We start from the raw sequence: 17412 nt of genomic DNA, 5'->3' as shown, positions 1-17412 counted from the left end.
TACATATCCACTAAGGTGTTGACGGACACTTGACATTCATCAAATACCTAACAGATGAACGTCCTCACAAACGTTCGTGGTTTATGCTTGTCGTCATAACAGAAAATGATATGTTGTATCGGTTCATGTCAAGTTGCCATAACAAATGGATCTTTGTCCACTTTGGACTATCAGTGATCCAAGTGTTATTCATAAAGGCCACTTGACATAATGACAGGTATCATGTCATGGTTGTGACAGTGTCAGTCTCATGCACACACCTTCTAAGAAACTGTTACTGAAAGTTGTGCAAAGTGCATTCCTGTCCTCGTGTTTTGCATTTATGCGGTTGTGTTATTTGGCAGCTGTTTTACTCATTCACGCTTGCGCTTTCACTTGATATTTGCGGCGCAGAGCCACTTAAATCAGTAAAGACTGAGAATAGCTCCACAAAGTCAGCATTTATAGGAGTAAGTTGGTGATGCTCTCTCTGTGTTTGTCTTTCTTACTGGATGTGGAAATACCTGAAAACCCATGAGCACCCAAACACACACCCACTCTGTTCACAAAGCACTCATCCACGACAGACGTCTTGTTAGATAGCATTTTATTGATTGCACTGCCATGCTAAGATCTTGTAGTTACACTGTGAGCTCACACAGGTTAACATGCAGCGTCTCATGCACGTAAAGGAACAACAACATATTTATAGAAAAAGACAAACAAAAAAACGAGGTCATCACTTACAAAGAACATGTTCTGGCAGGACACTCATAAGTCATCTATTTAGTCTTGTTCACGTTTCAGTGCTCTGATTCAGGCAGTCAGTGGGTTCACTGATTTGTTCCTTGCTGCTGCTACTTCACAACATTCTAACCTGCTGGAGGCCATAACTTCATTTGCATTTGGAGACAGTATTTACACATACACTAGTAAATGATATTAAACAGTACAAATACACCAGTGAATGATGAAACACAAAAAGATACTATATCATGTAATCAAATATGTGTCATATTTTACGAGACAGTTCAGAATTTGCCACCATCCACTGATTTCTATGTTAAAAACAGCCCCTAAAACTGAAACAGGGAAATATAAAATAAAGCAGAGTAAATTTCTAACCTCTTCAACTCCATCAATCTATTTCAATTTCCTCCTAGACAAGCTCAATAAAAAAACATCTCTTTGTACCTCTGCATGATTGGATGTCACATACATTTCCTTGCACCTGCTCCCTTTAATGCTTCACTGAAGCTACATTTTTCTTATAATGAGTAAAATATTCAAACTTAAGATGCCATGTTCCATTTGATGAAATGGAAATTTCATGGAATTCAATAATAAATTTGTCTTGTCCAGGTTTCTAAAGGATGAACAATGCTGCACAAAACACATTCGGCTGTGGTGTTGAAGAGGTGAAATATTTTATATGTGCATGTAACGAATAAAAAAAGAGTGTGATTAAGGACAGTCCAGGGTATGTAGTGTGTAGTACTGGATCTTTGGGTTCACAGGCGGCTGTGGATGGTGTCTGGTTGGATCTGAAGCCGGGTCTTGGTGGCCATGGCTGCCTTGCGTGTCATGGTGGTGCAACGGTTCAGGATCTCTTCAGTCTTGGGTCGAGGCGGTACCCTGGGAATGGCCGACTCATCGGAGCTGACTGAGCTGTCGAAACTGGTGTTGGGGGTGCGGTTGATATCAGGGCTGCTGCGTGAGCTGCCGCTCTCATCAGACGACTGTGCACGGTGCTCCGAGCCGCTCTGGTTCTCATCTTTAAGACCTGACGATGAGTCCTGGCTTGAGAAGTCAGAGAAGCTGGACTCGAGGCTGAGGTTGCTCATGCTGCGTTCATGGACCTCTGAGGTTGAGGCGTCCGGCCCTGTTTGAGTCTGCTGCCAGGACTCGGAGAGAACATCCAGGGACTGGGCCTTGTGGAGACGACTGGGGCTGCTGAGTTGAGGTCTGGATGGACCTGCAGGTTCCTGTTGTGGGCTGGCTTCTTCACTGATGCGCGGTGGATAAGCAGTCTGAGGATCCCTGCTGGTCGTCAGGTTCAGAGTGGAGCTGTGCAGCTTCCTGTTCAGACTGTAAATACCTGCACGTGGGTTGTTGTAGGGCTGCAGGTACATGGAGGGGATATAACCTGCCTTATTATTAACCCTAAAGGGAAGATTAGAAAGAAAAACAAGTTATTAAAACCTTTTGAACATAATTAAACAGCATGCAAGCTAAAACACTCAGAATAGAGATCATGAATTTGAGATGCTCAGAAATATTTGAGGCAGATGCAGACTAAATTTCAGCTCTCTCTAGACAATGGTACTTTGTGATGATGAAGCGTTGGTAAAGGTTTCAGATTTCGTTATTTTCTTCTTGTAGACAGACAAGATTGTGATACCTGATGAGCCACCAGCCGTTGTCAGACTTCCTCAGCACCTCGACCACAGTGCCGATGGACACAGACACCTCGTCGGTCTTCTTAGTCGAGTAGCTCTTCACGGCACAGTACAGAGCACCTACAGGAAACAGCCAAGAGAAGAAGCTTTAACAACAAAGCTTTTTTTTTAAAGCTAAAAACTTTCTTTAGACAAAATAAGTGGAAAATAATCAATGGATGTCGGCTGTTCTAACAACTAGACTTATCAGTGCAAATGTGGCATATATCTAATGCTGAATAGGAGCTTATCTGTGTCATAATTATGTTTACAACTGCCGCTTTTCGATTTACGATTTAACTGACTACAAGTAAATATCTCACCTCCTGGCGGGAATCCAACCTCGTCATCATCCTCTCCTTCCAGTAGCTCCAGGTAGGGAGCAGGAAACCAGGCCAGGCGCTTATCCTCATTCTCCACCAGCCACCAACCTGGAGAAGAAAAGACAGAAATGAGCACAAAGGTTTAAAAATTGTGTGTTTGTAACTTGAAGTTTTTACATACTGGACAAAAGCTGAAGCACTGACCTGCAGGGTCTTTGATCAGGATGTCCAGCTTCTCGTCCACAGCCACCTTAAATGGACGATTCTTGGTGTCTTTGGTTTCGTAAGCGGCCACACAGCGGTAAGTCTGGGTGACAAACGGGTGAGAGACGTTGCCTGTTTGCTGGTGGACGCTACCTCCTCCCCCACCAGAACCATCAGACAGATCATCAGGCCTCAGGATCATGACACTGTGTAGCAAAGGTGACATTCAATTAATCGCCAGGAAGCCTCACCAAATTCACCAAATTCCTTAAAGAAGTGAGAGCCCACCTGTTCTTGGCGAAGTCCGGCTGCAGGTCGTGGTCTTTAGGCATGAAGAAGCGAGTGACCTCTGAGCTCTGGGTCACAGTCTGATCGCACTTCATCAGCTTGTCGCAGTAACTCTCCAGGAACTTCATTTGCCTCACAGACTTCTTGGAGCCTTTCTGCTGCATGCTGCTCCTCCGGGCCTTTCCTGGAACAGATTTAGACACATTAGCACAACAAAAGATGAGCGCGAGACTTTTATTTTCTCAGCATTTTCTTTTTTTCGGAGAGGAGCTCAGCAACATTTCCAAAGAAAATTTAAAGTCATTTAGGTAGAATTATTGAATTTAGGAGGATAGCAACAAAATAAAATGCAATTCAGTTCCTCTAGTTTGCAACAGGGCTTCATAATTGCCTTTATTTAATCTTATTACATTGGGAACACAAAGCGAAAACAATCTTACCACTAAACTTGGGGATCATCCTGTCCTTTTTATTCAAAGGATTCAAGTGAGGGAACCTCTTCTTCAGCTGTGCCTTTTGAAAAACAAAGAGGCATAATATTAGTCTGAACAGGCAAAGATCCATCCAGTTCATGCCACACAGAAGTTCTGACATTTTATTTGTCTGTGTATTTATTATTTTTAAAATGAATTTGACTTACATGGAATTTCTTGAAATCCTGGAAGGACCTGTAGATGATCACTTCAGCCCCATCAGACCACAACACAGACACCATGAACATCTGTGGGGTAAGGAAGCAGTCATAATTAGAGCTATTCTCAAATTAACGAGTGAAACAATCCTAATCCTGATGATAAATAAAGGAAAAATCAAATACTCGTGCCCCACCTTGAGTTTCGGTGCGTCCCTCTGGACTCCTCCGATAATGCGGACGCTCATCACACATCGCTGCTCTGCTGTCATTTTCGGGCTCTCGGGTGTCTCAGCCGGTAGGATGAAGAACGAGCTGCTGTACAGACCTTCAGCCGGTGTTCGCCTGCCTCCGCTGCTCCGCCGCTCTCCATTTATGCCGGAAGGAGGAGGCGGAGTCGGACGGCGGGTGGATGCAAACATCCCGAGGCGTGTCCAGCAGCGGCAGCAGCAGCGGCTCAGGATGGAGCCGTACACATCACGTACATTACGCAGGAGAATGCAGCAGAACTGGATGAAAGGCATCTATCACGAAAAGAGCACTTACATGACTGAAAAAACAAAGCAAACACATGTTAGACTGTTCGTCCAACGATGTGAAGTGGCAGAGTAGATGAACTTTTGAGCTCACTCATAAGCTGCTTTGAGCTGCTTTATATTTCTACTGACCCACAAGCCAGAGGTGTCAAACGTGTCACTTCTGATTCCCGCTACATTTATTGACGTCCTAGTAGTAATTAACACCTTCACTGCCGTTCAAAAGTTTGGGGTCACTTAGAAATGTCATTATTTTTGGCAGACAAGGAGTTTTTCCTCAATGAAGATAACATTAAATGAAACAGAAATACAATCTAGACATTGTTAATGTGTTAAATGACTATTCTAGCTGGAAACAGCTGATTTTTAATGGAATGTCTACATCCAGGAACCATCATTCCTGTGTTCTAATGCTACAATGCAGACGAAAGGCTAATTGATGATTATAAAACCCTTATGTAGTTATGCAAGCACATGAATAAAAGTGTGAGTTTTCATGGTAAATGTGAAATTGCCTGTGTGACCCCAAACTTAGACCCAAAACTAACATTTTGCATTATTATTATTATTATTAGATTAACTTTTATGGGACCAAAATGACAGTCCATCAGTTGCATATGACAGAATCTATGACATAAATAAAGTTCTTCTTCAATCATTGCAGTCAAAAGTTCTTTGCCCTCCAGACCAGTTTCTTCTTCTAGCACCATTCTTAATGTTGTGCTAGACCTGTCAGTCCTTCTGATAGTATCAGGTTTGAATAACAATACTTGACAAGCTGCTTCATTGTGTTCCCCCACATGTAGGGCTAGTCTGCGCTGCCTAATGATGGCTGACAAGCGTGGATGGGAGCCATGTAGTGACTTGTTAGTGAGGTGTGATTTCCAGGAGATGTTTTGTACCATCTGCAAAATTCTGGTATAAGTCCTATCAATTCTTTTTGAGAATGTCTTCATTAGTGACCAGGAGTTAGATCCATTAACTAAGATAGATTCCACTGATACCTTGAATACTCTCATTCTGGTTGCCCTTTTAACTGGAGATACCCTTATTTTTGACAGAGAGTGCATTGCTACCCACGCGTTACCAATTTTTGTTTCTATAGATGGCAAACTACCCAGCAGTAAAAAAAAAATCGTCAAAATCAGTATCACTTTTACCAGCTACACTCAAGTAATAAACAGAAAAATTGATCAGTAATTATAATCCAACAACATAAAAACATTATTATGAATAGAGCATTCTGTATAGTATAGAAGTATATTTTGATGATAATACTTTTACATTTTTAATTAATAATCTATCTATCTATCTATCTATCTATCTATCTATCTATCTATCTATCTATCTATCTATCTTAATTTTCCATGTGAATTTCAGACATGTAGCACAAATAGCACGTATTATATCCATCTATCAACTCTGTTTACCTTTCAAAAACTCATATATTGCTAAAACACCCGAAACAATAGCAACATACTAACAACATGCTAATCTTGTTGTGTTGGTCATGTGAAACTTTAACTCAAATTTATGAATTATGAAATTTTAAACTAAATTCAAATTGATGTAACTTAATGAAATTGCCGTGATAACTTATGGCGACATTGACTGGTAATTAAAATGCTTTCCAGAAAAGCTAATTCAGTGTAGTTTGTTGGTTGAACACGATTTCTTTCAAAGTTTTCATAACTCAAAAAGATTAATGGAAACTGCAGGGTTTGTTTAAACAGTATATTTTACAGTGGTGTTAATGATTATTTTTATGTTGGGCTCCAAAACAAGCACCAGATTCTAGAGTTTTTAACCATATGTTGGAAAAACAGCACATCACTGTTAGAATTTGACTGTATTTTTAAAGTAATTTATTACAGTGGTTACATTTAAATAGAAACCCGTTTTGTGATAAATGATTAGTAAGTATCAATGCGTTTCAATGATCAGATCGACATTTTTGAGGGGAGACAAAAGTGACAGACATGGCCTCTTTCAAGCTGCTCCTCTGAGTCAAGACTTTATTACATTATCAGCTGTTCCACTCCCATCCTCAGATTCTCACTTATTCCTGGTATCTCCTGCATCCTCCACTCCCGGTAATTAAAACTTTTCTTCTGTGCGCACGTGCGATCACGTCACACTTGTCATCTAACAGCAATATTCCTTATCAGGAGCCAGTGCGGAGAGCTGCGTACGTGTGCGGTGAGACTGACGAAACAAGGAAGGAGGCGCGCAGAGTGTGGAGGTGGAGGGGGAGCAGGTGTTTCTTCAAAGTGAGGGCTGCATGAAAGGGCCGGAGTCAGATGGGGGCTATCCCAGCCACTCATCAGCATGTACAGAGGAGGGGGGAAGGAGTCCTTGTATGAAGTGATGCCAGCTTATTATCACACACACACACAGACATACAAGCAGATACACACAAAAACACACACATTGTTGTGGTGTAAAAAGGTCAGGACTGTCCGGCTTTGTGCATGACCTCAGAGGATGTCAACACCTGAGTGTAAAGGCACACGAGATTTCCAGCTACGGGCAGACATGAGGAACATGACTCTGGATTCTTTTGGACATCTGCTCGTGACACGAGTCAAGGCACGAGACAGAAATACGTGAAGTGTTTGCACAAAAACACACACACACACACACACACATGGGCTCACTCCCGAAAGCACATGTTCGTGCAGACGATCATGTCTCACGTTTAGGACAACTTTCTCACAAGGTATGTAACGATGGCACAAAAAAGCTGGAGCTGCACGCACACCGTTGGAACCAGCAGTGATATGATGTTTGATTTGCCTTCATTTGTTGGTGATAAATGCAAGATACTTTCCAGCTGTAGTTTGTGGTTCACTGTAGTAAAGGCTACTAATTTGGTTAATTATATGATCAGACTATCAAGACATTGCAGAAGTTCTTACGTTCTTAATTATAGTGGAATAATTATGGCATTGACATTAAGTATAATGTGCACAGTGCAGTTTGTCCTTTAGCTAATAATCAGGTTTGTCCACCGCTTCCCCTCATTGCCCGTGTTTGGAAAGTCTCAGGTGCCAAGATGACACAGACCAAAAAAGAAAAACATTCCAGCAATTCAAATACATTATATGGTTAGGCAACAATGACGATCCATCAACTTAATAGTGGAAACTGTGGGTCACATCCTTGTGTGAGATGCACACGTGCGAGCATCAACAGTTGTGGTAAAATGGCGCAAAATAGCAGGTGTGACTCACAACAACAGACTGAACTGAGCTGTCAACAGAGCACATGACCTAATGTGTTTAATTTGTGTATGTAAACTTATTGTGCACGTCTGGAATATTGGACAAAACAAGACATAAAAAAAAAAGTGTGACCAGTATATCCTTAGAAGCTACAATTGAAATTACAACATCAAATAAATAGATGTCACTCGGGGGATGCAATCACATGAAAGTAACAGATTTGAATGCAGCATGATGACTGAGACTCAACACTGACTTAGGGCAGACAGAGCAACGCAGGGCAGTGGACCGATATAGTCAGTTAAGGTTCGCCACTCCTGGAGAGTCAGGAAATAGCACTGAGTACTGTGATGAATGTCATGGTGACAGCCAGGCCCTGAACGAGAGTGCATGTCAGAGGTTGACAGGTTCAGGAGTTTGGGTGTGTTTGTGATTTACGTTTCAACACTGCTATTTCCAATACCCAGCTTTATTATCTCCTTCAATGTTTCTCCAGTTGTCCTTTACCGAGATCAGCAGTGAACTTAATCCATTTGAAGTATATGTTTGGGTGTCGAAAAGTGAGCAACAGCTTATATCAGACGGGGACATCAAGCCATTTTGCAGTCCAAGTGCAGGAATTTGTGGGCCACTTTAGGGACCCTCGAACGTTAATGCATGTACCGCCCTATAGAATTTGTTCTAGGCTGTTTTGAGGAATAAAAAGAACCTGCTCCATGCCAGGTACATCTGAGTGACCCTAATAAATTGCCGGAGAGGCTTAACGTGGATGTTTTTTCTTGCTGTCCCTGCCGAGTCTTATCCTTTGTAACATCACCATCTACACTGTGAAGTCCACCATACATGTGGGACAACAGAACAAACATTCCACTGTTGTCATTCCTAGCTGCTCAAAAAAATTCAAGTTATCTCCAGTAATTACTGTTTTTCGTTGTTGTTCCGGTGCACTTGGAGTTCACATCACGGTCAAAGCTGTCGGATCCCACAGTGCAATGGAAACAGGAAGGCCGGAAGGGGCCAATCAGGGAGATTCCTGTAAACTTTTGCACCACTTTGCACCTGTGGTGGAAAGCCGGCAATGGACTCAAGGCAGATTCGTGTGTTTGCATAGATCTTCACATGTGCAGAATGATGAATTATAGGCCATGCAATGGCTTAATGCATAGCCTCTCTATTTAACAAATGCTAAGGAGGAGGTAGGAGAGATGTTTTAAAAAGGTGTGTTTGCATTTGCAAGTAGAAGGATGCACCTTTGCCAAGGTTTAAATTACAAACAGCATGTAATTAGAGTTCAGCATTGTGCTATTGGTGGATTAAAGGCTGTCAAGGGTAGGGGATAATGTCCTCTATTTGGAACTGGTAGTCAGCCTGAAGGAAAATATAGTAGAACTGCAAAACACATACCTGAATTACCTGTTTGAAACAAAGCTTGGAAGTCAAATAAGCTCTTGAGCTTTCCACAATCACTGATGTGTTTACACAGTTTGCCCACAGTAAAAGATTCAATAGACCGGGAAGCAGGGTCTTATCACTAGTATGTTATTGTGGATTCCTGGTCATCTAGGTCACAGCAATCGAGAGAGTTTAAGTATAAAACAACTAGGCGCATGCACACACACACACACACACACACACACACACACACACACACACACACACACACACACACACACACACACACACACACACACACACACACACACACACACACGACCTCATTTACTTCAAGCAACACTTGGTGCCCTGAAGCCCTGAGAAATGAAACAGTATCAGCCCACTTCATGTAATGTTACCTGCCATGTTTTTTCACGTAGGCCTGTTCACATTGACTCTTTTTACACTGCAGCATCATGAACAAGCAAAATCTCCTCAGAACAATGAAGCACAGTTCATGCATATTGTTTCCACTTTGGAGTCAGTAAATAATTTATCCATGGTGCCACCTCTGGCTGCACCAGACTTCACAATTTGAAACTCCCAGTTGACTATTGCACCTTAAATAACTTCCTTCTGGTAATTGTATAGGTGCATTTCTCACTATAGTAGCACAGAGGATGCCTAAAGATGTTCTGCAGCCTCACAGGTGATAAGATTTTTGTGGGGATCAGCTCAGAGTTTAGCTGCGCAGTGGATCTCAGTTTATAGCTGGAATTAAAATCTCTGTCTGTGAAAAAGAAAGCACCACACAGCATCGTGTTGTTTGATTTGGACTGACTTCACAATCAACTCTTTGTCTGGGTTACTTTGGCACTGGCAATGGAAATGTCAGAGAAATTGTCCAGGTGCATGGCTCAGAGCTTTCGTTTCTCACTGTCTCTGCTCTGGACAGTTACACGAAAATGTGTTCCATTCATACAAATTTTATTGGCTGAAAAAGAAAAAAGAAACGTCTTGAGAGACACCTCCAGTGCCACATGTCCCTTTGAATTTGATGTTGATAATGAAGAAAGTAATCTGTGCCGCCTGGTTAATCTCATAGTGTGTTATGCTCATTATATTTCTTTTATGACAGCATCAACTGCACTTGTAGATTAGTGAACACAGGGAGAAAAAAACAAACAGGGTTCACCACAAATCACGCAGGTGAGGACGTGACACAAAGCACATGATATGGCTCTAGCACAACCTACAGACAAACATTGCCAAATTCTTCAGGGCGTACTAGCACGCGAACAAATTCCTTTTCCTCAGAAAAATGGCTAAAGTTCTTATTTGCTCTCAATTACACCAATATTTGGGATTGGGATTAATAAAAAACTAAATATACACATTGGTGATGACACATCTTGTGGGCAAATGTAGAAGAAAGAGACTTCAGTTGTAGTTTGCTTTGATATGCATTGATGCAATGATTTATTATCAGTAAAATTAACAGTAAAACACAGACATATTGCTACACATAAACATAGATCAGTGTGTTGCACAGATAAGCCTTTTGCCAACTCAAGTTCTGATTAGATTAGCTACTGTATGTGTGAACCACATCTTGTCTGATAATATTTCTGGGACATGCCAGATAACAATAATCAATATACAGAAGTTAAAAAATAGCTGCAGATGTGAAATTAAATTTGTAGCATATTGGGAAAACTGTGAATGGTCACTTTGGTGAAAACATATTTTTAAAACAAATACTTCCTTAACTGTGACCTAAATGAGCTTATGGTCAAAGGTTGTCCAGATATTTACTCACAGAAAGAGGTGGAGTAGCTGGCTAACAGCTTCTGAGAAGCATCTAAATATAGTTGTTATCATAAAAAGACGGAAGTTTTGCATTAGTAACCAAAACCACTGACTGTAAAGTCACAGCCCATACCAGGAAGTCAGTGCACCACAAACATGCACAAGACCAGAGGCCATATTTATTTGTATTTATTGAAACTGATAAGAGTCTGAGGAAAAAGACTCGCCCCAAATCACCTTTAGTCTACTTCTGACTCAGTTTTTTTTTTTAGAAAATTTCTGTTTGGCAGAAGACATTTCTGTATTCAGGTAGAGGAGACTCCTAATCCGATTCTTCAGCCAAGCTATTTTTAGCATGTGTAACCTCTCTCCCACATTTTGCCTTTTGGGTGTGACACGCTCTTCAGACTCTGAATCCTCTGTGATGATTGCATCCACTGACTCTACCTTGATTCAACTCGACATTCTACAGCCTAAAGCCACTTACAGTCTCTGCAGCTGTTGTTTTGCCTTGAGTTCGGTCTGGCAATTAAGTATGCTCCATAAATGATTTTATTGATCTTTCAGGAAAGGTGCGGCTTCCCTGCAACCAGTTATGATCCGAGAGCAGATGCTAATAAGCAACTAGCCATGATTTACATGTACAATTAACAAGATGCGTGATGCCATAAGGAAGACGCACTGAAGGATTTGCAAAGCCTTACTCCTGCTGAGTGGTTATTTCCCTTCTTTTTGTGCAACCTTAGCTTTAATTTAATTGATTCATTTTATTGGCTGAGGTGAGTCACAGTTGGGTGGTATTGGCTGAGTGGTGAAGCATGTGGAATGCTGTATGTTCATTTACCGTACGTATTCTGATAAGACAAGGAAAAGCTCCGGGGAAAACACCTGATGTAGAAACTGGGTGAATCTACATTTACTGGAAGAGACGTGCATACAGACAGAACGTCATAAAAACTGGTCCCACCAAAAATCCAGTCAATAATGCTGAAAATGTACAGTTACTAGAGAATTCTGGTTTATTTCAACCTGGTGGATTTCACAATAACTGTGGCTAACGTTTTTTTTTTTTTTTTATAAACTAAAATAACCCACAATCATCTTTCTAATGGTCAGTGCGGTGGTCCATGATCAAATTGAGCTGCTCAGTTTCTCCAGATGACAGTTTGAAAACAGTTAAAGTCAGACTCACACATGGAAACTGGTGTACTCTGATGAATATGCGGGATAACAGTTCAGTTAATTTCTGTGTTTATTGTCAATCAAACTCTGAAAAATGTTGGAGACAATTTGTGCAAGAACTGTTGTTCTTTGCAAAGCTTCAGGCAGCTCATTGTCTTGCTAAACACTAATCACGAGCTGTTTATGTAACTCCTCATGTGTGCCCCAATCTCTACAACAATGGTGCAGAGTGCAAAGTCAGCAGGAGACTTAGAGCCACAATAAGGGTTGGAGTATACCAGAATTAATGAACTAAGGCAGCTGGTCTTCAGCATTTAAGTCCATTTAAGGTTGAAACATCTACAACACAATAGCGCACACCTCCCACTGATCGCTGACGCAGAACTTGCACCCACATGTCAGGTTTCTCAAGCTTGTCCACCCTTAAACATCTGCAGCCTTGGTACCAGATGAAGCATCTTCAAGACTAGAGAGGGAGATGAGCAAGATTATACTGGGTATGAGCAGAGATAAAAGACAGAGGGGAAACAATGCAGGGCAGTGCTGAGGATCGTTGTGCACATGTTGAGACTGATTCCTTGACTCCACAAGACTCAACACAAAGACGGCACACCTTGAACACACAAAAACAAGACTCTAAAGTGCTTAATCTCAATGTGCAACAAAGCCAAAGATGAACCACAAATTTCAATCTCATGAAAACGCTAGAATTCCAGGTTGAAAGTCCCCAGAATCAGTAATAGGGAACTCCATAAATTTGCAACCAACAAAATGAAACCACAGGACTCCATGTAGTGTTGGTTGTTGAATGGGGCTTTGGGAATGTTATTATCTATGTCAGACATTCTTGTATACATTGATGCTGAATCACCAGCGTGCTTTCCCATCTCCATGTACACTGCACTACAGCATGTCAGAAATACTTTCCTAATGAATGTTTGTCTCTTCTCTCTATTCATCTTTGTCTGTGGTTCTATTGTTTTGGCACATTTCAGTCTCGGACCAAAGGATTTTTAATCCGACCTTTCATGTTGTGTAACCTCTCTCTTGCATTTTTCCTTTTGTCCTTGACACAGAACCTTTAAAACTGCCAGGTGTGGCGACTATGCAACAAAACTGGGCTTATGTAAGTCCAACCACAGTGATCTTGCACAAATCGTGTGTATACATTGGCAAATGGGCCGAAAGGCCAATGACCAAGCATAAACAACTCCAAAAACGTTTAATCCACTCATATTGCCTAAAATAGAGATTAAAAAACCCTGAATTATAGCATTAGATGCATTATATAAAAGCCACACCTCATATAACCCCCTCTGTGATGACTGCATCTAACTCATCCATTAATGACTCCATCTTAATTTTTCTTTCCAGCGATCATTTTGCCTCTTGGCATTTTTTTTCTTTCATTTTTAAGGTATTTTGGTAACTCAGATGCTCTAGTTTTAATAGACTTTAAAGACCCTCAGATAAAAACAATTGAGCTCTCTTTGGAATGGACAGATTTGCACCTTGCAGTACTTATTTCAATGTTCTTGTGGACCCTTAAGGGCATTAGAGGAGATTTAATTTCCTATGACTTTGAACGTAGCATGGGCATGCGCACATACAACCTCTCCCTCACCCCCCTCTAACCTCACCACTCTTAACATTTACGAAGAAACGCCCCCCTCCAGAAACTTGCGTAGGACTCGTGAAGTTGCCTACAGCCGCAGTATAATACAATAATACATTTTACCTGTCCAGAAGGAATTTAGCAACCAAGGCATCTGTCTTTAGGTCCATTTGTTGCTTGAGCTGACGCCATCCCCCAAATGACTCGCCAATAATCACTTTTGTTTTTGCATTCTCGCGATCCAATTGTCTTTTATTTTTTCTGACATCAAAAAATGCCTTTCTTTTACGGCTGGGTCCCCCTGGATCTTTATCTGCCATTATGTAAAAAAAGATAAGCAAAACAAGTCGCCAGCTAACTACGAAGCTATACCAAAGCAACACATACACAAAACACGTAAGTCCAAGGCGTATGTAATCTACGTAACTGGGCCTGAGCCGGAAGATTTTTGATTGACAGGAAAGGGAGCAAAGCAAACGCCTAGGTCCGAGCGCAATGATTGGCTGATGTTTTTCAGGTCCTGCTATGTCCACAGTTATTTTTTTATTTTATTTTATTTTTTTAGAAACCATACATACAAGTCCACTAAAGGTCAGTATATTCATTTTATGTGAATCAGACAAATTAAACAAAAAAAAAAACATCCTCCATAATGCCTTTAACTCCAGCATTTCATCGACTGAACTGAGGCAGAGTTGACTTGAATGACGTAACATATTCTTGTTACAAAAAAAGCGTGGCACTGCATGTAAAGACACTGCATGTATTCTGAAAGGTTGTATAATGGAGCCATCTTTAGGAAAACATCTGATCTAGAGGAGAACAAGACCACCCAAACCAGATGGGCTGAATCTCCACGACGACTTGACTGCACCCTTGCTGACAGAAACCTGCACGTAGGTCTGGTTCAACCACTAACCTGGTTAGACATTTGCGGTTAAAATTGAGATTCCACATTAAGTCCCTTAGTCCCCAGCTTTAAGGCCCACTTAAAGTCAAAAGGATGAAATATTTACAATACAATAGAGCACACTTTACACCAGTCCCTGACACAGAAACTGCACCGATACTTCAGGTTTTGCCTGCTTGTCCACTCTCAAACATCTGTAACCTTGGAGGCAGAAGAGCATCGTTAAGACTAGAAAAATAAAGGATTATACTGGGTATCAGCAGAGATAAGAAGGCGGGGGGGGAAACAATGTTGGGCAGTGCCAAATCTGCATGTGTTAAAGCCAAATCTTTGAGTCTACACTCAAAACAAAGACAGTATGTCTGGTCAGTGCTTAATCCTTAATGTGCAACAAAAGCCAGAAGTATCCTACAGTACAAGATGAGCCACAAATGTCACTCTCATGGTGGCACTGGGGCAAAAGTCAGAAAGAAAACCAATCTACCAATCTCTGTGGGCTTTTTCTTTTCCTGTGGTTTTGGGAATTTCATCATTTACAACATGTATGACACACAGTCTTGTAGACATGAACATTTGATGTCAGTGTGGTTTCCAAACCTGAGACGAACAATGCCACAGCATTTCAGAAATGCCTTCCCATTGACAAACCGTTGTTTGCCTCCTGTTTCTTTTCATCTATGTGTATTGTTTGTGACACTTCTGGAAAGGAAGCAGCAAACCTTGTGCCAAAAAAAGCATTACAAACTGGAGCTGGTAGTTTAGGTAACAGGATGGCATGTGACACGCCTCATGATGTTATCAGAGGAAACACAGGAGCATTATTGTACTGCAGCCTCACAGGTACATGCACAAAAGCTACAGTGTCACATGTGGTGATGTTGAAAATGTGGAACTTATTTCAGCAGTTTACAATAAGTGCAGTATTGCCTTATTGGATAAATCCTGATCATAACAGTGACACTCTTGCTGCCACCCTTAGGCCAGGCTGCATTTTTTTTTGCCCAAGGAGTCAGCAAAAAATCTCCTCTTTGCATGGTTTCCTGAAACTCATTCCTGCCTAGACAATTGAACAGTTATTACAGGGAGTTATCTAAACGTACACCGATCCACTTTCATCATCTGGTTATGTTGCACCAAGTTAGGCTTCCAGCAGGCGTTTACATAAAGTGCAGATACAAAGAATTAAGAATACTTTTAAGATACCTCCTTTCTGTGGCATCATAACTAGTTCAGGCTCTTTTTCTCTGGATTTCTCTTGTTTCTTAGGTTCACAGAGTGATGAAGTGCATGATTTTTACCAACTTACAAAGGGGATGGGGATGCCACTTGGGTAGGTACTACTTTTTCCTGCTAAAAGTGGCATGAAATGAAAAGTACAAGAATTGCCCCAATTTCATACGTAAATCAAATAGTTAGATAAAGGCATTTAATTACATTTTACCACTGCTAACAGCTGTTGGATGGTTAACCACTGAGCTAAATTGCTATCATATTTAAATGGTACCATTCAGGCTTTTTCCTTTATACAGACCCAGATAGCAAACTATGGGTGAATCAATGTTGAATCTATGTTGAGACCTAACGTAGAACTTATACAGAAAGCGCAAGGTTGATAAAATGTTGAGTCAACGTTTGTTTTTCAACCATAAATCACCAGATAGCCAAAGATGTTAAATCAATGTTGAATTAGGGTTAAGAAGGTTGAATTGTGGTTACGGTTGAAGATTGATGGTTGGATGAACGTTGATTCAACAACATTTTGTCAACATTGAAGTTTGTGTTTAAAAGATGCCATTGAATCAACATTGTATTTTGGTTTAATTAAAATGTTTGACAGGCCAATGTTTAATTAATGTTGAATCTATGTTTGCAAACATGTAATCTATGTAAGCAAACGTTGACTCAACATTTTATCAACCTTGCACTTTCTGTATAATTTCTACGTTAGGTCTCAACATAGATTCAACATTGATTCACCCATAGTTTGCTATCTGGGAAACCATTGTCCGTCTTCTGTTTCTTTTCATCCTTGTCTATTGGTAGCGACACTTCTGGAAAGAAAGTGGCAGACCTTGTGCCAAACGTATCATCATAATTTGGAGTTGACGTTTTCACTGGCAGGATGGTATGTGTGCCGGATATAAGGAAGTGATATGAAGTTATTAGTGGTAACAAGGTGCATCGTTCCACTAAAACCACAGGTACATGCACAAAGCAACAGCGTCACATGCGGTGATGTAAAACAAATTGCTCACCTGTTTTCAGATGCCAGTTTCCAAGAACCTCACTGACTGAACCAACACCTTCCTCTGCTGCCACCCTCAGGCCAGAGTGCATTTTTACCCAAAGAGTGATACAAATCTCAGAAGAGCAAACCTGTCGACTTCATTCCCGTTTAATTTTTTTGCTCTTGTAAATTTATAGCTTCATTTAATGCTTTTACTCTTCATGAAACTCATCTCTCTCCAGACAATTGTACAGTTCCTTAGGTTCACAAACTGGTGGTATGTATTTTTTCCACCAGGGCGCAAGGTTTACCTGCATTTAAGCAAAACTACACATGTAAAACACACACAGCTTACATTTTTGAACTATGCACAATGTTTAGCCAAACCAGTGTGGCTCACAGGGCTGGTGATGCCACTTTAATCGTGCCAGAAATATCTTGACAAATACTGCCATGTGATTTAGTGCAGTGTAGTGTAGTAGTTTTTGGGTATGATGTCCTAACAGTAAAAGATGATATAATTATGGCAAATGTTATTAGACTGAAGACCAGAGTTAAAGCATATGTATAAAATACATAATGATGAATATGCTAGTAATGACTGATGTTTCAATGGTATGGTGTGGTGTGGAGGACACACACACACATAACACTAACTTTGGTGTGAAGACA

The 17412-nt window shown here is 40.9% G+C and overlaps 1 protein-coding gene across 1 annotated transcript; it reads right to left on the bottom strand.

Moving 5' to 3' along the window:
- Nucleotides 1-569: 569 nt before the first annotated feature.
- Nucleotides 570-4330, bottom strand: LOC110971052 (NADPH oxidase organizer 1-like). The gene is made up of 8 exons (XM_022221376.2): nucleotides 4061-4330; nucleotides 3873-3953; nucleotides 3673-3745; nucleotides 3233-3416; nucleotides 2945-3150; nucleotides 2741-2848; nucleotides 2381-2498; nucleotides 570-2142 (listed from the first exon to the last, which is right to left on the bottom strand). Exons 1-8 carry the CDS (start codon nucleotides 4283-4285, stop codon nucleotides 1491-1493), a joined length of 1647 nt encoding a protein of 548 aa, XP_022077068.2. The 5' UTR covers nucleotides 4286-4330; the 3' UTR covers nucleotides 570-1490.
- Between the last annotated feature and the right edge of the window lie 13082 nt (nucleotides 4331-17412).

Source organism: Acanthochromis polyacanthus, chromosome 19 (genome assembly GCF_021347895.1).
Source record: "Acanthochromis polyacanthus isolate Apoly-LR-REF ecotype Palm Island chromosome 19, KAUST_Apoly_ChrSc, whole genome shotgun sequence".
NCBI classification, from domain to species: Eukaryota; Metazoa; Chordata; class Actinopteri; family Pomacentridae; genus Acanthochromis; species Acanthochromis polyacanthus.
Note: the sequence above shows the minus strand (reverse complement) of the source record. Positions and strands in the feature narration are given on the sequence as shown.